This window comes from Apis cerana, linkage group LG10 (genome assembly GCF_029169275.1).
Source record: "Apis cerana isolate GH-2021 linkage group LG10, AcerK_1.0, whole genome shotgun sequence".
Classification (NCBI taxonomy): Eukaryota; Metazoa; Arthropoda; class Insecta; order Hymenoptera; family Apidae; genus Apis; species Apis cerana.
In genome coordinates, this window is record NC_083861.1 from 9,269,190 (window position 1) to 9,294,298 (window position 25,109).

Below are 25,109 nucleotides of genomic sequence, written 5' to 3' on the forward strand. Positions count from 1 at the left end.
GCCGGCGGCTGGATTCTCGCCGATCGCATCGATCCGATCCATCGATCGATACCACGGTGGAACACCTGCCGATACATGCACGGCCGCGGCCGCGTTTCAGTTTTCACTCGTTGTCGTCATAACTCCGATGGTGCGTGCGCCCACTGTGGAATCGCCGTTCAATCCGTGGGGGAAAAAATAGCGGCGCTGTACGCGTAACGGGACGCGACTTCACGATACACTGCCCCGCAACCTGCGACATTTCGATGACCCCCCATTGTCGTCTATGAAAATCATTTTCTCCCCCTTTCTTTTTTTTATCTCTCGTCTACGAATATCATGCCATAAAACGTTATGGAAAATCCTTTCATCCCTTTGCCAGGGACCGCGTTTCGTGCACGCGAATAATCGAATAATCGAAATCGAAAGCAATTAAACCGGGTTACGAGTATTATGAGTATTAATTTTCGTTCCATTCGGGGGAGTGGGTGAAAAATCGAGAGAGAGGGAGATAAAAAAAAATAAAGAGTATATGACTCGGATCGATCCTCCTCCGTCTGGAAGATATCGGTTCACCGACTCGTGTAACTTTTACACGTTGGAAAGATGCGGTCACGATGCACATAAACGTCTGAAACACGTTCGCATTTATCGATCGATCGACATCGAGCCGCCCCCTTCCTCCCTCCGCATCGGGAACCCACCGTGCGGAACGTTGGTTTATGGGTTTTCATAACACGTGCAACATTTGGCAGACGCTTCTCGCCACCCTATTTATGCCGAGAATGGGGCACCACCCGCTTTCCGGTGGTGGAAAAGCGGCAAGACAGCCTGGTGGAAAGAGGGAAAGAAAAGGAAAAAAAAGGAAAGAAAAAACGCGCGAAATTCGCAGCGTAACTTCGCCTCGCTTCGAAAATTCACGTTGCGCAATTCCGTCCGCTGGATACCGAGGATCGATTCGAAACGAACCGGGGCGAAAAATTCCACGGTGAAAATACACAACAAGTGCGAAACGAAACCGACTCCCCTTACGAAGGATCCGTTTGTGTTGAAAGTTTGGAAAAGAAGGGACGATGGATAACATGATTGAATAAATATATAAGGGCGAGAAAAAATGTGGAAGGAAAGAAAGAAGGGAGGAATTATCCTCTTTTCCAAGTAGGAAAAGAGATAATGATGATGATGATATCGGGAATAAGTAGGGAAGAGTGTCGGTATCGGAAATGTGGGCCAGGCGGGCGTAGGCGATAAAGCAAGGATTAAGCAGCTGATGCGATAATGCTCGCGCAGGGTAGCGGTTCCAGCTAGGTCGGGAAAGCTTGCGGTTCACCGCCACGGTGGGGCCACCGAGCTCGTATGACGGACAAAGGGCGACAATTACAACCCTGCCTGGCCGCCGCGTCAGGCTTTCATACAGATCCGAACTGCTGATGGCGGCGAGTCAGCTGCCTATTTTCGTGTACACGTACGATTCGTGCGAAACGGAACGAAACGAAACGTAACGATTTTCGATCGCGTCCGATCTTTCGTCGATCGAGAGAAGAGAAAAAGAAAGAAGAAAGGTCAAGGAGACAGGGGTTTTCTCGGATCCGCGACTTTCGAGGCAGTTTCGAGGTGCGCCTCCTTACCGGTTTTTAGCCGCTCGATTGCGGTAACAGATTGTGGTAATGTTTATAAGGCTAGAGTTACTCGAAGGAGGGAGGGAGGGAACCGCGCGCGCTCTAGCCAGACTGCAATAACATTTACCACAAACTTTTACTACGAACTCGAATGCTCCGAGTGGGCCGAGTGTGCGCTATGTTTTAACAATTGCAGTTGCACTCGCAATGGCGCGCTTTACCGGCGTCGAGGTGTAACTCGATACAATAACGGCGCGTTTCCGCGTCGTTCGGCCGAGGGAAGAGGCCGACTTACACCGCCACCCGTAGACATAAGGTTTCACCACCACCAAGGGAGATCGAGATGAAATTATACGTTCCAAGATTCTCCCCTGGATCCCATCCCAGAAAATTCAATCGTTAGACTCTCCTCCTCCTCCTCCTCTTCCATTTTATCGATATATCGCGTTCCTTCGGACCAACTTCAACGACGGACAACGGCGTTTTCACCAGCTTGGAGAAACTTGCGGGTTCTCGTCGACCGAGGGGAAAGAAGCGTTGCGCAATCCGAGGGATCGCACGGAGGGAATCGCCGAGGTTTCGTGCTTAAGTTCCGCGAGAGAAAATCCTCGAGCGGTCAAACACCCGGGGCAAAGAGCGAAACCGAGGGCAGGCAGAAAGAAGAAAAAGGGTTCTTTTGTACGATGCGCGAATGCACGCGTCAGCGATGGCTGAAAGGAGGGACACGGTGAAATTGTCAGAAAAAAAAAAGAAAAAAAACCGGCAGACACCAGCCGCTCCGCTCGATTTATCCATCGACAACCGGAAGATCGTCTTCCTCTGGACCGAGCATCTTCCTCTCCTCCCCTTCGATACCCTTTTCAAAGCGATTCAGCGACAAAACAAACATGCCGTCTCTTCTCGCGTATATCGATCGTATCCCCGAACATCTTGTCCCGAGCAGAGAACACGAAGGATGAAAGCCGAGGGTGGAAGCGGACGATCGAGGGAAAGAGGGGGGGACGGCTAATGATTCCTCGTCTTAAATACTGATACGGTGGATAACGATAACGGTGGAGAAAGGATCGAAAAGAGCGAGAGGGAGAGAAACTTAAGTCCGTTTAACGCTCTCGAAGGTGAAGAGACGAGAAACGGAGGCAATTAGGAGGCGGAGCAGGGGGCGACGAAACGTCGGAATAGAAACAATTACGAGCGGAAGGTAAACCTCCCTTATTCGTGGATGGCAGGGACGGGTGCGATAGCCATCCCATGGCGCCGTGTTGTCTTTCCGCCCATTGTTTCTCTCGTCCCGTTTCGCCGTGCCGGGCCCCTCTGTCGCGGATATACACAACAGCTCATCGTTCTTACGGAATTAATTAAAAGCGGACCGATCGACTCGCCCCCCTCGCGCTCTTACTATCGTTACTACTACTACTACTACTACTACTATTACTACTACTACGGTGGAGAAACGAAGATCGAGATGGCGCGGAACTTCTCCTCGTTCTGAAATGCGTCGTGAAATTTTACGAAATTTGGATGAAAGGAAAGGAGGAAACGAGAATATATATATATGTATATATAATGTGTTGGAAGGTGATTACGCGCGTCGTGGCCCTCGCGGCATTGTCTTAGCCGGTGGAAGATGCTCGCCCCGCGCGAAACTCGAAAACTTGTCGCGCGATTTCTCTCCAGGCCTGTCGTCGCAACGGCGAATAAACAAACAGCGGTCCTCGGTGGAACGGCGCGGCGCATACGCCATCTGACTACGCGTCGCTCATACTATTTACTCGTACTACTTGCGCCTACTATTCCTCCCGGTTTTCCATTATGCAAGCTTCCGTGGAACCAAGTTGGGCACGAAAGAAAGGGAACGGATACGGGATAACGAAAGATCATCCCGTGATTCGCTTGGGATTCTCTGTCAACGATATTCTCTCTCTCTCTCCCTCTCTTTCTCTCGAAGCGAGTAAGTGTAAAGTAAAGGGACGAGTTTTCGTTTCGCACCCTGTTTCGAAGAGCCTTGGGAACGAAAATCTGCTATATATATATAGCAGAAACGGTACGGTAGGATGGAATAAATCGATGGAATGGGAGGGAAAACTTTTTTTTAAAATTTATTACGCGTTGAATTAAATTTTCTCTCGAGGATTAAGGATTTCAAAGGATCAAAGTTTCGCTCGAAACTTCCCTATTTCTCTATTTCGATAAATTTAGTTTCGAGGTGGTACGTTTGGTTGCCACGAATCTCGCACAAAGACAGCAATAATATTACTGCGATAACAGCGCTAGGAAATCTGTTTAGCGTCTGGTTCGATGAGAATGCCGCTTGCAAACATCGGGAAACTCGGTCGTGAGAGAGAAACACGCTTCCCACCGCGACAGTTCGTCTCTACGAGCCCTCCGCGACCCTTCTAACTAAACCCGCATCTGGACGTGCATCCTTGCGATACAAACTTTCCCGAACTTGCCCCGCGAAACAACCCCCCTCCCCCCCCAATTACTCTCACGAGGAATAATTGTTGTACCGTTTACGCGCCATGTATCAAATGATGAATCCATGCGTCGTTTCATTTCCCTTCTTGTTGCTTTCGTTCGTACGTGGAAAAAGGAAAAAAAATAAAAATAAGTAAAAAAAGCAGAAAAAAAAGAAAGAGAGAAAAGAAGAATCAACCTCGCTTTCGTGCGAAGTTATTATATTAAATTTTGCGGAAAGAGGATGATGAAAGGAGGAGACAAGGACGAATATCAATCGTCGTTCCCCCCCTCATCGTTGCTCAATTTCGAGTGTAAACGCGATCCAGAACGCGGGAATTCGGCTGGCTGACAGAGAACGGGAGAACGGGGGCGATACGTGTTTCACCACGTCGTTGTTACGCGGCGCGAAATTTCGTGCAACCCTCTCGAGTCTCTACAACGTGGATCCAGACCCGACCGAACAGACGGAGGGTGGGGTGTTCGCTGCGCGAGACAGCATCCGACAGTCATCAACAACAACCCTAGCGAGCAGTTTCTGTTTCCCTTTTCGATAAAAGAACGACTCTTGGAAAACGTTCGCGATTTCCTCCAGCCAAGAAGGAACGCACGTAAGCAAATAGATTCTTTCTTCTCCTCGTAAGAAGAACAAACAACGGGGATCGTTTCGCGCGGGATCTCCCCGACAGAATTATCGGAATATTCTTTCTCTGTTGAATGTGGCGCCTGTTTTATCCGATCCCATTCGTAGCGTGCGTCGCTAATTAGATTCAGGCGCGAAACACACAGGTTTAATTATCGAGGGATTCCTCCCTCCCCTTTCTAACGAAGTAGCTAACGAAAGAAAGGAACAATCGTTTATTTGTCATCTCGCTCCAATTTTCATCCCCAATTTTCTCCGCTCTTTTCTTTTTTATCTATCCAAGAAAAATTGAAGACCACGTGTTGGTGGACCACGTGGCGATCTCATAGATCGAATGGAATCGAATCGACACGGCCGAGGAATGGAAAAAAAGAAAGGAAAGAAAGGGAAAAACGACGGAATAATGGCGGGATCCTATTCGCCTCATCGGCGAGGAGAGCGCGAATCATTCGGCTGGCAATCGAATCCCAGGATCAAAAGGTTGATTCGACGAAAGCCGCTTGATTTTCCACCGCGCGTCCACCTCGTTGTTGGCCAACGTTGTTGGGAGGAGGGGAACGATACAGCGAGCGAACGTACACCAGCTTTGAGCCAGCCGGTAAAAGCATTAACTCGTCTCTCCACGAGTTCCTTTTTTTTTTTCTTCTTTTTTTTCCTGCTCGATAATCGACCACGACTCGCGCACCGTCCGTCACTCGGTGACGAAGTCCTCCTCCTCCGCGCGCTTATAACGTATGGAATTTTGTACGAGACCGGAGCGGATCGTGTAAGATACCGTGTGAGCACCGGTTCGACGCTTTTTCGCGACGATCCGATCGAATTGAGTCGCGTGAATGAAAAGCGGTGAAAGTGGCGCGTCGATACCGATCCATTCGCTCTCGAGCTCGCCCTCTCATCCAGGATAGCTTTTATAGTCCTGCCAATGTACACCTACACCCGGTCCAACGTAATTCGAAGTGAAATGGCAATGAAATCCGTCGAGTATTTTCGTATATTCGCCGTGTTTACAACTTATACGATACGGAAAATTATACGCTTCGATTAAGGGAGGGAGGGGGGAAAATTATCGTAAATCTGTCCGACCAATGATCGACTCGTCCCACTCGCTCGCTTTGTGGCGATTGAAAAAAAAGCGCGGTATATATTTCTTCTTCTTCTTCTTCTTCTTATTCCGACTTATTTACACGCGAAATACATTTTCCGCTTTCATCGAGTAACGATCGTTGGAAAGCTCGTTATCTTTCGTTCGTTCCAGTTTCTACAAGTTTCGAGATGTGTTGGTTAATGAAGAAGCGCAGACATCGTTAATTTGCCATCCGAGGCGAGTGAAAAAAAAAAAAGTTGGTAAGGGAAAATGATCCTTTCGAGGAGCGTGGAATCCGGCTGACAAACATTCCCACCGGCGAAATGTATTTTTCCAGCGAAGGAAGGGTGAAAAAAAAAAAGGAAAAGGGAAGAAAGAAAAGCGAAAAGCTTGTAGACCATTCCCGCGAACCGATCGTTAATTTACCTTGGTGATAAATTTAGAGGGAAGCTCGAGCAATTGCTCGAGCCCAAGTTTCCAATCGGTTCCTAGGAAAACTAATTATCGGTGTGTTTATGCGAAAACCTCCGTCGGAATCACCCCGAGATATTTAATATTCCCGATATTCGAATCGAACCCAGACCCGGCAATTCTCGCGCGTAATAATAATTACGGAGGGGGTGAAAAATATCGATGGCAATTTCTTGCTCGCCGTCTATGCAACGTTGCATCTAAACCACCGTTCGATTGGCCGTAAAAATTTTACTCCCCCCTCTGTATCGCCTGCGAAATAAATAAATAATTGTTCGTTGGACGCATCACGATCGATTAACGATCCCCCTTCCCCCGCAAGAATACAAAGACCGGACGATTACACCCGGTTTTCCAACTCCAGGGAACAACTCCAAGATACGATTCGAGGGAGAGTGGAAAAATTCTATTGGGATAAATTCTTTGTGCTCGCCCTTTCATCCTGCAATAAGCCACTGGAATACGCGATATTTATCTCCGCGCGATAAAGGTTCGAGTTGGCGACCCTATTAGGGGCCGAACAACTCTCTGGTTGTTTGACCCAGAATTGGAAAAAAAGAGAAAGAGAGAGAGAGAAGGGGAAGGAAAAGGATGGTGCGTTTCTTTTCAGCCAGGTTGAATCGAGGGGATAATGATAGCCCGGATAAACGGGATAATGATAACGGAATTGCGCGCGTATTACGCTTGGTGCGGGCCTCGTTCATTCGCGGCCGAGGAATATTTAAAATAAATCACACGGTGCGAAATCAAAAGGTGCGCGAAAGTTATAGGGGTTTCATCGGAACACCGTCGATCGGTATTTTTTTCCATCGAGAAGGGAGAAGCTCTGCCTCTTCGCCATGGGAGCGATTAACAAATGGTGGTTTGATTTATCGATATCGATAAAAAACGTATACGTACGTACGAGCCAAATAGAATCCAGAGAGAATCGAGAGAAGAAGGGTGAACGCGTTGTGACGAAAGTTAAAGACGGAAACCAAGCGATCAAAATTAACGAAATCGGATTAACGATACGCTCTCCTAGGCCTGATATCCGAGCGGTGGAGAAAACTCGAAACGGGGCACGTCTAGATCGCGCACAACTCGCATTACCTTCCTGAGAGTTGAATCTAGATCTGCGTTGTGCAACGATAAGATAGGGTAGATTCAGGTTACTCGCACAGCAGGACTTGAATATACAGGGAAGATCTAGACTGTGCCAGAACTTAAATTAGCTTGAAAACTACCCCGCGCAAGGATACCTACCTACCCCTACCTACGTCCTTTGAAATTAAAGAATCCCTCCCCTCTGGTTACGCTTGGTTGATTCCAAATTACACTCGGACGACGACGTACGGGCGACGTTTTATCATCTCGAAAATAAAACATGGCCGTCGAGTCCACTCCGGGACTCGAGTTAATAAGAGTTGTATATAAGCTGGAGTACAGAGGTGTTGGGAGAAGATATCGGAAAAGAAGGAAGGCGCTCTTCTTTAGCTGTCGTGAAAAAGAGACTCTCTTCATCGATCAGAATTAATTAAACCAAGAATTCCATTATTCCGTACGTCGAATGTAACCGAGCGAAATCTCCACTCCGCAGTGGATTTGATCCGTGCTAGGTGAGACACTTAGACGCGTCGGGAGCCTAAGCGACGGGCAAAATTTAATAATCGAAATTAAGTTATTCGGGTAATTTATCGCCCGACGTAATAATAGAGTTTATACGAAAAGCGGATCCACTATTATAATTATTCGAGCATTTCGACAATTAATAAATAATTCTTAAAATTCTTAACTTTATCCTAGAAATCTTTAACTTGCTTACTTTTTCAATTGGTTAACGAACGTGAGATCAAATCGCGTCAATTTCGCAAAATTTCAAGCTCGATCGTAGTAGTAAAAGTCGTCCAAAAGGTTGAAGCAACATCGGGCCAAAGTGACAAGCGCGTCTCGTAAGGGAAAGGGAGGAGGGGGAGAAAGACATTCGCGGATCTTTGATCGCGAAACGTTCGTGTATACACGGAAGGAAGGGACGCGCCGGGGCTGAGTACCTGGTTAGATGCAGAAAAGTGCATTTCCCTCCCTGCGATAACCCCAGGGACGGCACCTGAGGGTGCAATCTCCTCTTTTGCCTTTCGCACCGTCGTCGTCGTCGTCTGCCTCTAACGTCGAGGCAATCCGCGCGAAAAGATAGAAACACGCGTCACGGGGATGTTGCGCCTCTCTCAATCGTTGTCTGTACAGTCGTACGAGCCCTCCGCATCTCCCGGAATTACCCGTGGGGCATTCTAACCCCCTGCGAACGACGGAAACACTCGGCCGATTTCTCGACGAATTTCCCTCTTTCGGTGAACGGAACACGCCTATCCACCATGTTTTCATCGTGGCTCCACGATGATTAAAATTGCGAGGCGTGATATAACGCGATAAAGGAAAGAGAGAGAGAGAAAGAGAGAGAAAGGAACCGGTTCCGTTTACCACGATTAACCCTTTATTACGGCGACTATAGGCCGTAAAATGCCACTGATACTCTATATAGTCGCTCTGCATAAGATGCATAAGATAAGATGCATATTCTGTAATGTTATTTGATACCAAAGTGTATATCAATTAATTACGTGTGAGTTTAGAAGTTAAAATATACCACCACGTTTTTTTTTTCCAATAAACGAAGCAAGTCGGATTGCAGTGAGGGGTAAACGCGGCCTTCGACGATCTTCCTCGAGTACTGTGCGCATTTTTGGCGGGACCGAAGATCTCGAAGATGTTGTCAGTGAAACGGGTCCGCGTATCGGGCGCCGATTATTTTCCATAGCGAGTGCGACGTTTCGTTACGCGAAAGAAGGAAGGAGGAACGAAAGGAGTGGATCCGTGATTAGGGTGGTGGTCGACGAATGAAAAGGAAGGTTGATGGGATCGGTCGAAAACGCGATTAAATCGGTTTTCGTCGCGCGATAGGTGGCGTTCGGATCAATTTTAATCACTTCCGCGCGACGCGTATCCACCACGACGAGTTACACATTCTAATGCGCTCCCTATTAATTTGAGAGTAGCCATTAGTTGCTCGCACCGGCGTATCGCGCCGACTATCTATCTATCACCCCGGCCGGCAATATTGTCAGAATTCAATAAAGCAAACGAGCTGTTGATTCAATACTCCCGGCCGGCCATTGTCGGTGGGAAAGCGGTGGATTGAATCCACTCGATCACCATGTTCAAACTTCCGAAACGTTGAGTAGCTTCGCCACCGCCGCGCGTAAGCGTTCGTCACTCTCGCCCGGGGATCGAGAAATAACGCCGAATTATTATTATTGTTGTTGTTGTTGTTATTATCATCATCATTAACTCGAAAAATTCCTTCGACTTAATCGAAGGAAGGGAAAAATTGTTCGGTGCACGGGTGAAATACGATGGAATAATGCCCGGACGAGAATTCCTTGGATTAATAAGTTTGCTCGCCGCTACGTAAAGGAAAAAGAGCAGAAATACGCGAGATACGGGAGGACAAAGGGCGGTTAGATGGATAGATAGATAGAGAGAGAGAGAGAGAGCAAATAGAAAGGAAAAACGAGGATGACTGAAACAAAGGAGATGTTGTTCGACCGTAACGTAAATCAAATTCCATTCTCTGCCTCGTCGGTGGGTATAACGTGGCAAAGTAATGGCTCCAGTTTAACGTCAGATTGAATTTACAACGCGAAACGAACGGTTGCCGGTGTACGCGTAGCGCGGGGCGTACGGACAAATTTCGGACAAAATTCACGCCCCCCGTCAAGAAATAAATTTGCGGATCGATCTGCGGAATTATATCTCCGAGACGCGGAGACGAACGAGGAGAAAAATCAGAATCATCGGTCATCTCCCCCTCCTCCTTTCCGCCAAATATTTTCTGCAGAGCCGCGCTTCCACGAGATTACGCGCCACTTTCCTTTCGAAAGGAAAGTAATTCGTTGTAAGAAAAAAGAAAAAAGAAAAAGAAGATCGGGTGCGGGTGAAGACGAGAGGGCACAGGAGATTTTCAGCAGCGGGAGAAAAATAAAAAATCGGGGGGTGGAGAAACCGAAGGGTAGAAGCGGGTCGTCCTTAAGCGCACAATCGCGTGCCTCCTCTCCACCCCGCCGCTGCTGCGCCCTCCCTTCCCTCTCCCCTGGCGCATTCATCGACAGAATGTCGTTTCTCATCGCGTCGTTACATCGTTGAATGAATTCGCGAAAGAATTCGTACGGAACGGCAGCCAGTCCATTGTTCCCCGTTTCCCTTTGAATCCCCGTTCTACGCTACGATTTTCGTCCCGTTTCTTATTCCCTCCCTTTCTTCCTCCCCCCGCTTCCGTCTTTGACCGTATTTTCCGCGTCGCGAGCGCTGTGTTCCTCGCCGCGGGAACGTGTATAAAAAGAAATTCGTCGCAACTTCCACGAGTGTTGTTCCACTTCTTTGTGAATAGCCTTTCCTCCCGAATAACTCGGGGAGGGGGATAAAAAGAACTGGTTACTTATTCTTGGGAACGATCGGGATTTTTGCCTGCGCGGGTCGAGGAGAGGGAGCCAAAACGAATTAACGAGGGCGCGTTATCTTTGTCCAGAAGGGTTGAAGTTAATGGAAGACAAACAACCGTCCTGTACCGTCCTGAACAAGCTTCGCGTGCAGCCGCCCTTTGTTTGCGCGCAAAGCAGGAGAAAAAGGGTGGGAGGGATTCTGCGGGCCGACGAAATATCCTGTCCGCTGCTCGCCTCGATGCTCGCGGGATGATATCGCAGCCCGCATATCGACCCCCTCGCCTCCCACTTTTCTGCAAATTCCGAAAATGCTCCTCGGTTCAACGCGCGATTCTCCTGCTCCTCCTCGAAGGAAAATCGAGACGCGGCGAAAAATCTTTTTCATCCCCTCCAAGGCTTGGCCTTTGGATAAATTGGAAACGCGATTCGAAAACACTGTGTACGAAGAGAAGGGGAGTAAATAAGAATTTATCGTCGGATGGAAGAAATACGCTTTTCGAGCGGTGCGCGTAAAAACTCGGACGATTTCGTAATTCCAAAGAACTTAGGTCCGTGCCTCTTTTAATCTCCGTTCGCGCGCCCTTTGTTCACTTTTACGGCGAGAGCCGGTAAATCGCGTGGCCGGGTCAGGCCACGAAGGCAAAGAAACGAGGAAGAATGGATTAAAAATCTGGCGAGAACGAGGGTTAAAGGGAGAGAAATGGCCGATCGGGGATAACATGCATCGGGTGAAATTCGAAATTCCAGGCAGAATCGAAAGCTATGTTAGCCGGAGTCAGCAATAACGCGGCCTTATTGAATCGTGAACCGGCCCGATACGGGTGAATACACGCGAAGGATGTCGGAAAAATAATCTAAACCGGATCGTTCGTCGATCCGCGACGTACTCGAGTATTGACCTTCGGTCGTACACGAATTTCATATCGGGTAGATTCGATTTTATATGCATACGCCCTTCTCTCTCCCTCTTTTTCTCTTTCTCTCCTGTCGTATTCTTATAAGCGGGCAAAAGTGTCTGTGAAAATTTCATTCGAACGATATTTGACCTGATGGAACACGAGGAAGAGGAAGCAGAAGAGTCGCACGATTCAAAAATCACACCATTGGCTGATGGATCAAAATATATATATAGAATCCAGAGAGATGGAAAAATAGCGAGGAGGAGGAGGAGGAAGAAGGAACGCGAGAAGAGAGAAGGATAATTAAACGGTGAATAAAATTTGAGAAGCTGAGGTTTATGAAGCGCGAGATCAAAAAGCGATGGCATCGAAAAAAAGAAAGAAAGAAAGAAAAGGAAGGAGCACGGTTGGCCGGTTGTTTCCGTTGATGGAAGATTTTTCTCCCTGTCTGAAATTCTTACCCGCGTTTCCCTTTGTAGAGAAAATTCTCTTTGGAAGGATACTCGTTCCATCCTCGTTGAAGAGACGCCCTTAAAAAGACTCGCGAACGGTGGCTCGGTCGAGCGATGGTCTTATCCGCAACTTCGCTTCGCGAACGCGCGATACATCTTCCATAAAAGTTTAACGAGGATGATGTAAGGTGCTCCTCTCTCGCTTCGGAAATTGCACTCCTCCGCTTATGAGCGAAGCAACCTTCCTCGAAAGATATCTCTTTCCAGACGAAAGAAGAGGAGGAGGAGGAGGAAGAAAAGAAAAAAGGGATTAGAAACATCGTTCTCCCGAAAAAACAATTCAACGTATTTCGACGTATTATCACACCTCCTCCCGGATTATTATTACATCTTTCGAATTTTACGATTGCTCGGCTCGTTCGCGACTCGCAACGAATCGGAGGAAATCAGAGATGGAAGCGCGGAGAATGGAGAACGTTCGTTTCCTTTTCCTCTTCCACGAAAGTTAAATCGAGACGACGTCTCATAAAAGTGAGCGGAGGAAGCGAGGATGGAACAACAGGAACGAGCCACTCCCGGATTCCCTCGACGTGTGTGCGAGAATCTTGTCGGCGTCTCGTCCTCGCCTCCGCGAATCTTCCTCTCGCACAGTTTGCCAGATCTATTCAATTTACTTTTTCTAGCGGCAGGAAGGAATCTACCGCTCCTCGACAAAGGAGAACGGTAAGGAGGATGGAAACGGTAAGAAGGTCGCAGCTGGGCCACGAGCGGCGGACCTAGGGAAGGGGGAGGGAGGGAATTTCGCCCGGTAAAGCACACGTGGACGGTGCTTAAAGCTCAGAGGGTCCTTTGAAACTTCACAATTTCGTTCCTCCAAACGTGGACGAGCGCGAAAATTCTCTCGTCCGGATTTTTCTTCCCCTTCTTTCGAAAAGTCGGCCACTCTTTTCTCTCTCTCTCTCTCTCCCCCCTCCCATCTCAAAAGAGAACGGCGTAGTCACGTAACCCGATTCACTTTACAACTGCCCTCCACCTGTGTGCAACGTCGACTTAAATCCATTTACGCGATCCGAGATATTAGGCGAACGCGGCTTTCGAATACGAAAAACATGGGAGCGGGGGCTCGAATTTCGCCCGAAACGCGAGGCGAGAGTCGATCGCGCAACCCCTCGTGTTTGGAAACGCAAATGGACCGACTCCGCGAACGATTGTGCGAGCCGTACGCGTGCGCGACTGTACCCGAGCCGCAGACCAACAGATATATTAGGCCAATTATATCCGACTTAATTACCCCACCGCCTATTTTCCAACGCTGTCCATGCAAATTGACGGCCGAACCGATTGTCGAAAACGCTTGTCGAAAAAAGGAAAAGACCTGTCTCTCCCCCTTCGTAGGATACGTTCGTGGATCTCTCTTGGAATGCTATTACGCCGCTCCAACTTGGTCGTGGAGAAGCTGAAAAAAAGAAAAAGAGAGAAGAAAAGTAGCGATACAAATTGAAAACAAATTTTTCTTTTTAAAGTAGCGATTTGGTAAATTTAATAAGGTAACGTGTAAAACGGATGAATGGATGGGCTCTATCTCATCTGTCTATCACGCGTGTTGTTGTTATTATTGTTATTATCGTTATTATTATTATTATTGAAAAACAAAAATCGAGGCGGGGAATGAAATGGTATAATTTCACCGGCTCCCAATTAAAGTGTCGATTATGAACAAACAAACAGAAATTCCTTTGATTGGGAGGAGGTTACGTCAATACGCTTAATAAAGTCATCCGTTTCGCTTCATCTCGATACACGTCCATCGTCCATTTGCGATTGGCGAATAAGCATACATGCACCGACAGGCCAGACGAGATAGAGCGAAAATTGTAAATACTCTGTCTAAACATCTCCTTGACAAATGCTCCTCTACATTTATAAACGAATCACGGATGACGAGAGCGATTAAATTTCAAATTCGAAAAACGAAGAAGAAGAAGAAGGAGAAGAAGAAGAGGGAAAAACTCGAGGAAAAATACGTTTTTCTCGTTTCGCGAGGAGGAGAGGATCGAGGCACTTGCATCCCTCTGTATAATTGGAACAATGTTTCCGGAACGTAATTCGGTCTCCCGAATTTTTTTTTCTCCTCCTGCTCCCCTCCCGGTTCCGACAGGCAGATTAAAAGTTTCGTCGTTTGGCCGGCTTCCGCGCGAGGCCGCGCGAGTTTTCGCCCCCAATTTTCGGCTCGCCCACGCTCCAAGAACGAACAACTCGTATTTCATAGTTCAAAAACGAGAGAAAGGGTGGGATAGGAAGGCGGAGGAAGAATCCAGCGCGTTAACCTTAATTAGCACGCGCGTATGCGGCCAGTTAGCGTGAATACTAACCGTAATACATTTTTTAAACTAATTCCACTGCCGCTTCTACGCGTGCCACCGGTCAAGGAAGGGAGAACACGCTGACGGGTCAAGTTTCTGGTCCGCGATAACGATAAAAAGGACCAGTGCGGTGACGTCGTTCCATTTTAAAACGCGGGTGAAAATTCTGTCGAGGCGCGATTAAAAAAAGGAGAGAGAGAAAGAGAGAGAGAGGGAAAAACGGAGTCTGTTCGGAAACGATGCTGCGTTGTATCGATGTCAAAAAATTTCGAGCGCCAGGCCGTAAACACGTCGAAAAGTGACGTATCAACGGTTGAGAGATCGTGTCCGACGTGGAACAGTTGGCCTATCTAAATGCACCCGCGACACCGATTCATGTTACATCGACGGAGATAATGGTATCCAAACAATGTTGCTCGCGTCAAAAGCAAACCCGACCGTTTGAAACTTGTTTTGCCGCCGTGGCGCAGCTTTTCCTATATGTATATATATATACGTATACATACATCGCGCCACCCCCTTGACGAGACAATCTCATTCGAAAAAAAAAATTCTTGCCCACGAGGCGAATACGCAGGTTCATCCTGATGTAAATACTTGCGCGGAATCTATTATTGGATGCCTTTAAGCGGCAAATCGATCGAGATATTCGAGAGCGAATCTTCGTCTCGCGATCCTTAGCGTCGTCAAGAACGTCGTAGTAACGTAATTCCTAATAATATCGATCGATTATTTGCAGTCTAGTTGTCTGTTCAAAATTTATTCCTGTTCCGTTTCATCCTCGACACGATTTCAATTTCTCGCGGAAAGAGGAAAAAAGGGAGGAAAAGGCAGACGCGTCCGCAGACTTGCTTCGCGGAGAGGCTGTGAGTTATTTCAAAGAGGTAAAGGAATTCGTCAGGGTTTCTTCCCGCAGCTCGAAGATCGACAACCGGGATACCGTCCGCCTATTTTTTAGCGTAGAGAACCCCTTTTTGAAATTCTGCTCGCGCGCGATCCTCGAGATTCTGTTCGCGGAACGTTACCCCGAAGCGATATTGGATAATCGAAAGAGACAAGTGGCGCGAAATTTCTGAATGTTACGAGGCGAAGAATCGAGCTCGTTCGCAGCATCCACGACACGCTTTTCTATTTTTCTCGCACGGAAGTTTTAGTATTTTCATCGAATCGAAATTTGGAGTCGCGGCATCACGAGCCACAGAAGAGAGAGAGAGAGAGAGAGAGAGAGAGAGAGAGAGAGAGAGAGGGAGGAACGGATTGAAACGCGGCCGTTGTCGAATCGATATAGCCTCGATTCAAACTCGATTCTCGTCTAAACTTTCCTTCTCTCTTCCTTTCTCCTCGTTGTTAACCCTGTTTCACGCGACCAACTTTCGCATCCCGCAAGATTGCTACACGATGTCCCTCCCCCCCGCGCTCTCTCTTTACCGAAGAGGAAAGAAACTCGAATCGGGATCAAAGTTTCGCGCGATTCTACGCCATTTCTTCGAAAAACGGAAAGAGGAAACCGGAAAACGGGGGGGGAGGGGGAAGATGGTCTTCAATTAACTCGAGATTTCCTTGCTATTTTCGGTAATACCCCTGTTAAAATACCTTAAGCGATTCGAAGTACGAATTTTCTTGTTGGATTAAAAACCTGGATTATTAAGGGGGTGGAGGGGAGGAGAGCTCGAGTCACTTCGCTTCTTTGTGAAATAACGGGTTTCTCGGCTGCAATTTGATCCCGAAGAGGGGCGGAGAAGGATCGGGAGAAAGTTGGAAGCGAGCGAGCGGGTCGGGACGAGATTAAAATTTCAACGCGATCCTCCGTTCCGTTCGCCTCGATAAGGGGAGGAGGAAAAAACGACGGGGGATGGTCTCGCCGCGAAATGTCTTCAGCTTGTTAGGGACTTAACGAGAAGAAATGCGGCGGATGAGCGGGAAACGGCGGCTGCGGCGAGTAGGTGGGTGAAAAAGGGTAGGATAGGATAAAGCCCAGAACCCTGTACAACCTGCTCGAGAGCTTTTCGAAGTTGAAGCTGCGCCTGGTAATACCGGGACCAACCGAATGGTCGAGTACTAATCCGAGTGTAATAATGGTGTACGCGCTCGCAGCCTCATCGCCGCATCTCTCCGCTTCGCCCGCTATTACTCTCCGCTCTGCCCGCCTCGTCTGCCCGCTTTCAAACTCGTTATACGATTTTTAATACATCGCGCCACCGGCCCGCTGTACCAATGGCTCTCCCTTTGCTCTCTCCGCCTCTCTTCCCTGTTGCTCGAACCGCTCTTTCCAACTCGTCTCTGTCGCGGACGAATCCAAAATTCAAAGCTTTGAAAACGGAGAATGGATCGCAACGAAGAGTTCGGTACGAAGAATTTCGAAGTCGAGGAATTGACGCTCTTCTTTTTCTTATTGTACTCGAGAAAGCCGTAAATACGTTGTCGGGACAGTTTCCTTTGCTAGATGCGTGTCGAGAAATGATTAATCGGTGTTTACGGGGCGCGAGATAGCGGATTCATTATGCATCACAGTTTGAACAACGGCAAACGACAGTGAGGAATTGCAGCCGGCTGCGATATTACGCCGAGAAATTTATAGGATAATGCTCCCTGGATGGATTCCTCCCTCCCAGCGGTGAAGAATCGGGATAAAGGGGGATAAAGGTTTCGTTTCGAACGCGTAAAGAATTATCCGCCACGATGCGAGCGCTTCAACGCGTCGTCGTTCGATTCGTGACGATTTGAAAGCGCGGTGGAAAAGTGGCGAAAGGGACGTTTCAACGCTCCTGTTCACGAATCCGGCTGTTTTCCCCGGCTGCTGTCCTCGGGTTTCTTGCCACCCGTTGCATTTGCATACCAAAGACTGATCCGCGCGCGGGCCGATTGAAATGAAAATGCACGCGGTCTCGCCTCCGTCGGATCCACGACGGATCGTGGAATCCGCTGTCACGAATGCGAATATCATTCTCTTTCACGGCGCTCAACAAAGCTTCAACACCGCTCGATTTATTCGCGCGAGGGTGCACGCATAAGGGTGCATAAACGGCCGTGCTGAATCTCAAGGGTGCAAGTCGCACGATGCGTGGAAAATGAAACGAATAAAATACGAAGACAGAGAGAGAGAGAGAGAGAGATATTCGCGTGTATATCGATGAGAGGAAAGAAACTTCGGCACACGGCAATATTTATCCGAATTCCGTATTCGAGCCATGATGAATACCTTTTTTTCTCCGATTTTGTTACAGCGACGGCGGCCTGGCCGAGGCAGGAGCAGCCGTGCCCGATAGCTGGAGACTTTTGCATGAACGGTGGTACCTGCCTGTTTTTCGAGACCGTCGGTGAACCAGCATGCAGGTGAGCGCATCGATCCATTTTGTTTCCGCATAATTAAATCCCTGAACCATCGCCACGTCCTCGTCCTCTCGTCCTTATCCAATCCCCGGACATGATATAACAATGGGAGATCATCGTTGTTCGAATTATCGAATCATTATCGGATATATATATAGATATATATCTAAGTCGATGCATGAAAGAGGATCGAGGGCCGATAAAGTCGCATCTCGACTGGGTTGGCTATGCTTCTCGCGCGTCTGTCGAGAACGATACAGATTGAAAATAACGAAACGAACGACTGCGAAACGCTTTTCCCTTGCGCTCTCCTCGAAAAAGACGGAGAGATCGAGCGGAGCCGGTCGAAATTGAGTTTCGCTTCTTGTTACCCTCTTTTCCACCAACACCTATCCGCCCGCTCGCAGCGGATGAGATTGGGACGAGGGGAGGGGGAGCAAGAGTTTTTCGCGGCATGTTTGTTGCCGATTTCGTGCACCTCGCCAGACACGTCGAGTCTACTGACCTCCCGACCATCCTCTCTCGTCTCTTTCCTTTCTCCTCCGGTTCACGCTCCAATCTCCAATTCTACTCCGTCTTCTCTTTTTCCATCCGACCCATCCCTTACGACCGACCTCCGACCCATCCATTAAAGGGACCATCTCGCTCTCGTTCCTCTTATATTCCATTCCCTCCACTTTTTCCTCCCTCTCCTCTTCTCCTATTCTTTTCTCTATTACATCGACTTTTCTATCCCTCCCCGGGAAAAGGGTGAGAGCCTGTCTCTCTCTTGGCTCGATCAAACTGTTTATTCCCTCCGCGGGAATAATCACAACGGTCAATTTCAGCCGGTAATTTCAATTGTTCACGCGCTTAGATCCGCGAAGATTTCCTCTCCTCGGCAAGGAGGGTCGAAACGTCGATCGAATCGGGAAGAATAGCAGGGGGACGAAAGACTGGATCCTGGAGGGAAGGAGGAATTAAGAGAACGCGAGGTCGAGTCCATTTTTCATGAAAAATTCCTTTCCACCTTTGAGAAAGGAGAGCCAGGTTTCCAGGTTTCATCTCCATGTAAGCCACGGGGAACTCGTATCCAGGCCGAATTTTCCTCCACCTTGGCGCGATTTCATCGGTTCTTTCGAAAATTAAATTTCCCAAGTGGCACACCCTGCACCCCCACCGGGGTCATCCATCCCTCCTCCTCTCCTTCCTCCCCCTCCTTCCCCCTCCCGCATAGGTTTAATTAAAAAAGTTCCCCGATGATCGGCGCGCATAGCTCCGCGGAATTAGCCGGCCGATCAATCGCGAAGGAACACGTTGTTCCCGCCCACGTTCTTCCTCCTTTCTCCCCCGTCGAATTACTTCTAGTTCGGTGTTAAAAATCACAGAGAGAGAAAGAGAGAGAGAGAAAGAGAGAGAATGGAACCTGGGTGGAAAAAGTTGGCCAATATCAAAGCAAACACTCATCCGGCCAACATTTCCCTCGATTCTGGCAAACACTCGACTCGGTAATTTCAACGAAACGAGAGGAGAGAGAGCAGGGCTCTCGCTTCCGCGAACCCTATCGCTATTATTCCAACGACGCGGCCAACTTTCCGCCGTTTCCTCGTACGCGTAACGAGAAGCCGAACGAGCAGCAGAAGCTTCCTGAGACGAGAGAGAGAGAGAGGGAAATCGGGACGACGACAATGGCCTTTTTGTCGGTGCGCTTTGACGTTGATTAGCCGCTCGTTAAATAAATTCGGAGGACGGAGTTGATACGCGAATAAAAGTGAGCCGGCGGAGGGAAAGGCGAGAGAAAAAGGGCGACCGACGGTGGAAAGAGAGAGAGAGAGAAAGCAAAGGGAAACACTGTGGTCTATGGACGGGTCCCAATGCGAACACCGCGCTGCCATCGGTTGACGAGGGTTTATTGGCTTTATCGAGGAATCAGGTCGCCCCCAGGAGGAACACGAGGGAAAAGGGGGCAGAGGGGAGAGAGAGAGAGGAAAAAAAGGAAGGACCGTCGGAAAGAATGGACAATGGACAAATGAGCGTACACCGAGCATTGTCTACTCGCATGCAACCAACTGGGGCGCAAACAGATTCGTACGTGTACGTATTCTATTATTCGTGCGACCGTGGAAAATGAGTTGCCCCGATGCGCGAGATGGAAGAGGGAAAATATTCCATAAACACGAATATTTCGCTACCATCGCCTCACAGTATACCCCGGTGTATACCGGGTCGAGTGTTAAAGGGCGTATACTTCGACGGAAGCCGCCGCGTCTCCACCGCGTTTCCGCGCCTGATAAATCGAATTCCTTCCTCGAAACGATCCTCGAGTCGAGCCGAAACGTGGCACGAAACCGTGGCGCTGTCTTCCTTTCCCCCCTCCCCGATAATAAATCACGAGTCGTATCTCGGGAATCCCCCCGATTTATAGATTTCCAATGAGTCGTCTTCCCGTGGAATAAATTGTCTCTGGCGACTCCCGGTGATTCCCGATAAACTGGAAAAAGTGGCGTTAAACGGCCAACTGGATGGAGAGACTTAACTTAAAGAATCGAGAGAAAGAGAGAAAGAGAAAGAGAAAAAGAAGTTGGAGACAGGCTGGCAAGGTCGATGACCCAGTTTAAAGTACCGCGACCGAGTCCCGCTCCGCGATCCACCCCTCGATCCACCCTTTCCAATCATCACCGATCCCTTTCGCAACGGGAACCTCACAGCGGCGCTTCGCCAAAATACACAGCTGATGCAAAGCTTTCGCGCTCACCCACCGCCACGGGATGGATGCTCGTAAATCTCGCCCGGAGACACTTCATCCCGAACCCTCGCGCGATCCATTCCACCCCTCCCACCTGTACGTACGACCTGTGACGAGGCATTTTTCCCATCCAAGATATCCAAGAGAAACACCACTACTCTGCTTTTCTTTTTTCCGCTCCGTTCTCCTAGAAAACGACTTGATCTAGAAACAATAGGACAAGAAGATAAGATAAAGAAAAATTTGAGTAATTGACGAAACCAATTATCCCTTGGCGACTGTCATCGAGAAAATATTTGAAACTCGAATATTTCTGCCGGGTATACAATGCGCAAGCAGACGGGGGTTGGGGACAGGGTGAATTGTCGAGAATTCAACGGCGATAATTCGACGCGAGGTGAAAAGTTGGACTCGCGCGACGATAGCAGCGCCGTTCGCGGCAGATAAGGTTAGATAAAAACGGGGACGTTAAAGCGGAACGAACAGGTACGTAACGGCCTGTCTGCCAGGAGGTGGCAGTAGTCTTCCGGAACGGGAAGAAAGAGCGAGAGAAGAATCTGGAGAGAGAGAGAGAGAGAAAAGGAGAGGAAGGGGAAAAATGGAAGAATAAAGCACCCTCTAATATCCACTGCTTCGCCGACCTCTCACGCCTTTTTTTTTCTTTCTTTTTTTCTCCCGTTTCCGTATAACCCTGGCCCATATACCGACGCTCGAATCTCGGCCTGCATACGCACAAAAGCTGTCGCACAAAGCGGCGTGCAGCTGGTGCCGTCCACGCGAGCTCTCACCACCCAATCTCTCCCTCCCCGGATACGAATCCCTCCTTTTTAGACGCTCGTTATTTTAACGGAAAGGTGCAAAGCTTTTATATGAAAATGTACTCCAGTTTCAAGCAAGGTCGCCCCTATCTCTGCGAGAATTTTCGATACGAGGCCGCGCGATATTCTCGAGTTGATTTTTCGAGCGGGTGAATATAACCAAGTCGACGTTTCCTGTAACTCTATTCTCTTCGACTTTTTTTTCTTTCTTTTCATAAAAAATGATCCAAGCCCATGATTTCTTTCCTTGATTGTACAAATAACCCTTCGCGAACTACCTTTGTGTTATTTCTTCCAATAATAACATCAAGCGTATAAGTTTCTGATAAGTAAAAAGATAACGAGTGGATTTCATCATCATTCAGAGACTGGAGAAATCAACGCGAGATTCATTCTCTCGAGAATTTTTTCCTTTTTCTTTTTTCTTCTTTCTTTCTTTTTTTTTTTTTTTTTCCTTCCATCCTTCGAACACCGCCATCACCGAGCGAGTAATAATATCGAGAGAGGGATGACGTTTCGCAGATTTTGAAGCGAGGAAAAAATAAAATAAAATAAAGATTGATGCGACTGATTTGTCTTGCGCTTGGCGTCTGGCGCATCGTGCGGGACGAAAGTGTAGAGAACGGGGGAGGGGGTAAAAGCAGTGACTGGAAGGTTAAAATAATGGATGGACGTAGCGCGTAGTAGGCGCGCGTAAAGAGCGCGTTTCCAGAGTTTTACTTAGCCGGCATTTTTCACGCGTCCCAAGGAGAGAAAAACGGGGGCGGGACAGTGACTGAGTGTTGTCACATCTAATACGACGCTGTTAGTTTGCATTACGTTAACGCGACGGTTTATAATACCGTATTCCCCTCCCCGATGCGAAGATTTTGAACGGGCATTTTGAACGGTCGAAAGTCGAAAAAAAATTGGGGTGGAGGAGAAAAAAAGAGGGAAGAGAATAAAAATCAAGGAGTAGCAGCCTTTTTGCAACGTGCACCCCTCCTCCCCCCTCGGACGTCTTAATAGAACTCGAAATCCCGCTTAACGTTGAAAGAAAAATAGCATACCTATACATTTAAATTGAAGTTTTCGTTTGAATTTCATGTAGGCGTTAAATTAAAACCGATGGAAACTAGCACCGCGGCTTGCGCAGCCTCGGCTCCCGGCTTTTCGTTTTCCCTTTACCACCGGATTCCGTTCGCGCTCGCGTTGAAAAGGTTCGTTAATAAAGACGATGAAAATTACGGGTTAGGTGGATCTTTTTAAAAGGGAAAATAACCACGGAAGGAAGATTACGTCGAATGCGGGAAAAGGGATATCGGGTTCAGGTATCAAAATTCCATCAACGATACCCCTTTAAATTTCTATTCGTATAATAATATTATCGCAATTTACGGAAACGACGACGGAAAGACGAGACAAATTAAAGTGTCTCGCCCGTTGTACCCGTTACCGTTGTTTCCAATTAATCGAATCTCTTTTTCTTTTTTTTCACAAATATTCCGCAACGATTCCACAGCGACACATTCGGTCCACTAACGTTTCGACAAATAAACGCAGAAGACGGAGAACGAGACGTAGGTACGAAATAAGTAGAAATCGTAACCAGGGTTTATCCGTGGTGGAACGCGATGAGAGAGTTTCACCAATGAGAACTCGAGGAGAAGCCAGACACCGAATACCCGGACGACCGCAAGACATAACGCGGTGCCTCGACGTCGACGTTCGGGGAAAGGACATTTAACATTCGGACCACGAGCCGAGAACGTTGGAGACCGATCGCCGATTAGTTTGGCATAGTTCGAACTCTGGTGGAATGCGATCGACCCGTTCGTTTCCCGTGACTTTTCGAGGAACCTCGACTTTTTTAATCTCCTTCCTGCCTCGAGGATATCCAAATATCGTGAATCGAGCTCGAGAAAAGAGGAGGAGGAGACGAACGGTCCAGTTTCCCCCGCGGTATTTAACCAGCAAATAGTTGGTCTGCCGCGATCACCTAAAGCAGCGAAAATACGAGGCCCCAATTTTCCACGACCACCGCTCCGAAACCGCTAGCTTATTGTCTATTCCGAGTGCCGACTAAATTCACCGTGTCACCGGCAGACGGTTTACTGCCGGAGGAACGATCAGAGATACCCCTGGTCCTTCGAGACGCGGAGGAACGCGCGTTTCCGGAGAACCGCGGAACGCGTCTCCCTGACCGAGTTAATGCGCCAACACCACCCGTATTCGTAATCGAATAGTCGAGAGAATAGTCTCATGAGAAGAGACGTGAGACGAAGAAGAGAGAGAGGTGTTTTCAACCCCTATCTACGATGCAACGGTGTTCGTTAATTTAAAGGATGACCGATACTACGCGATAACGACGGAACTGGTGCTCTGCATCGTCTCGCAATCTCTCCATTGTACGATGTTTGTATAGAAGTTTCGGCAACTTTTATGGGGACCACGTAAATACTCACGGACCAAAGTTACGCAAAGACGATTTCAATTAACAATTAACGTACGTTTGTCGGCGATTTAATTTAAATTCTTATAAAGGAGTGCAACCGTTTTCGCGTATCGCGGTTTAGAATCGGGTTGTAATTTTCGAAGAAGAGCCGGGGAAATTTGCAATAGCTTCCGTGCGTACTCGAAACCAATTATCCCCCGGGTTCATTGTTGAAGTGATCGACCTCCCTCGTACGAATTTTGCGATCGTTCCGTTCGACGTTGAGTAAATTAGAAAATAAGGACGATAATGAGACGAGATTGGTATTTCGTTGCAACGAGCAATTGTAAACGATCATGAAAATTTTCATCGTCGTCGTCCCCTACGACTCGACCGTTATCGTCGTCCCCTCTCCTCTGTATCGAACCTGTAAATATCGTTCACGTGACGCGATTGCGTAGCACCCCTCCAAGGAGAAACGCGCTTGCCCTTGTCTGAACATCAACCTTTCGTGCTCGGGTCCCCATAAATTTCTCCCACTCCCGGATATAAAAAAATATTGCCGTAGGAAAGAAAGTTGTTTTATCGTCGCTGCAACACGGATTTGCAAAGCCATAGAAATTCCGACTTAGTTTGCGAAACGTTTCTACCGCAATCCATTCGCGCGATAAGTTTGCATTCTCTCCCAACTTTAAAAAGATCTTTTTTTTCTTTCTTTCTTTTTTATTTTCTCTTTGCAACTCGATCGAAAAGTGGTGGTTTCCGTTAAGCTGATTTGACGATACGTTACACCACGCGACGAGCGGTGAAAGCGCTCGAAAGTCTCTGTTTAAGCTGATCTCGAAATCTCGAAACCCTTGGCCGAAAAAACCGAGGAAAGGGAAGAGGGAGGAGGAGAGGAAAGGTCGTCGCGACACTCGACCACGTTTAAAGACCGCGTCTCCTTTTACCTCCTCGAGATAGGTGAACCTCGTTAAAGAATGAATCGTGTCCCCTCGTGAAAAGTTAAATGACCGGTGGTTCGCTGCAACCTAATAATTCATCCCCAAGGATATTACTTTTTTCGTATCTTCGCGTATTAACGGCGTAGCGATGGATGCGTTCGACACGCTCTTTATTCCCCAACAATTTCCCGACTCTCGAATATCGGGAGGGAAGAAGAAGAATCTTCGAATCTCCGCGTCGATGTTCGATCACGTTCGAAACGATTTGGTTTCGCGAAGTTTAATAAGAATCGTCGAGAAACGAAAAGAAACGAAGAGAAGAGAGGGTTTCGAATCTGTCGCTAGGTAGCGCGGCAGGTCTTTTCAATCTTTACACCGTAGCGGTTCGACGAGAGGCAAGAGTTTTGCGGGGTCCAAAGGGGTGGCTTATGAATGGGCAA

General features: G+C 48.1%; 1 protein-coding gene across 5 annotated transcripts in view; it reads left to right on the top strand.

Moving 5' to 3' along the window:
* LOC107999483 (protein vein) overlaps positions 1-25,109 on the top strand; it is a 205,590-nt gene that overhangs the window by 145,160 nt on the left and 35,321 nt on the right. For all 5 annotated transcript variants that reach the window (XR_009831357.1, XR_009831358.1, XR_009831356.1 and 2 more), the window contains exon 4: positions 17,664-17,772. Coding sequence is in view for 2 of the 5 variants with exons in the window: in XM_062080184.1 (XP_061936168.1) it covers positions 17,664-17,772 (109 nt within the window). In the remaining 3 variants the exon portion in view is untranslated. The remainder of the gene's footprint in view (positions 1-17,663; positions 17,773-25,109) is intronic.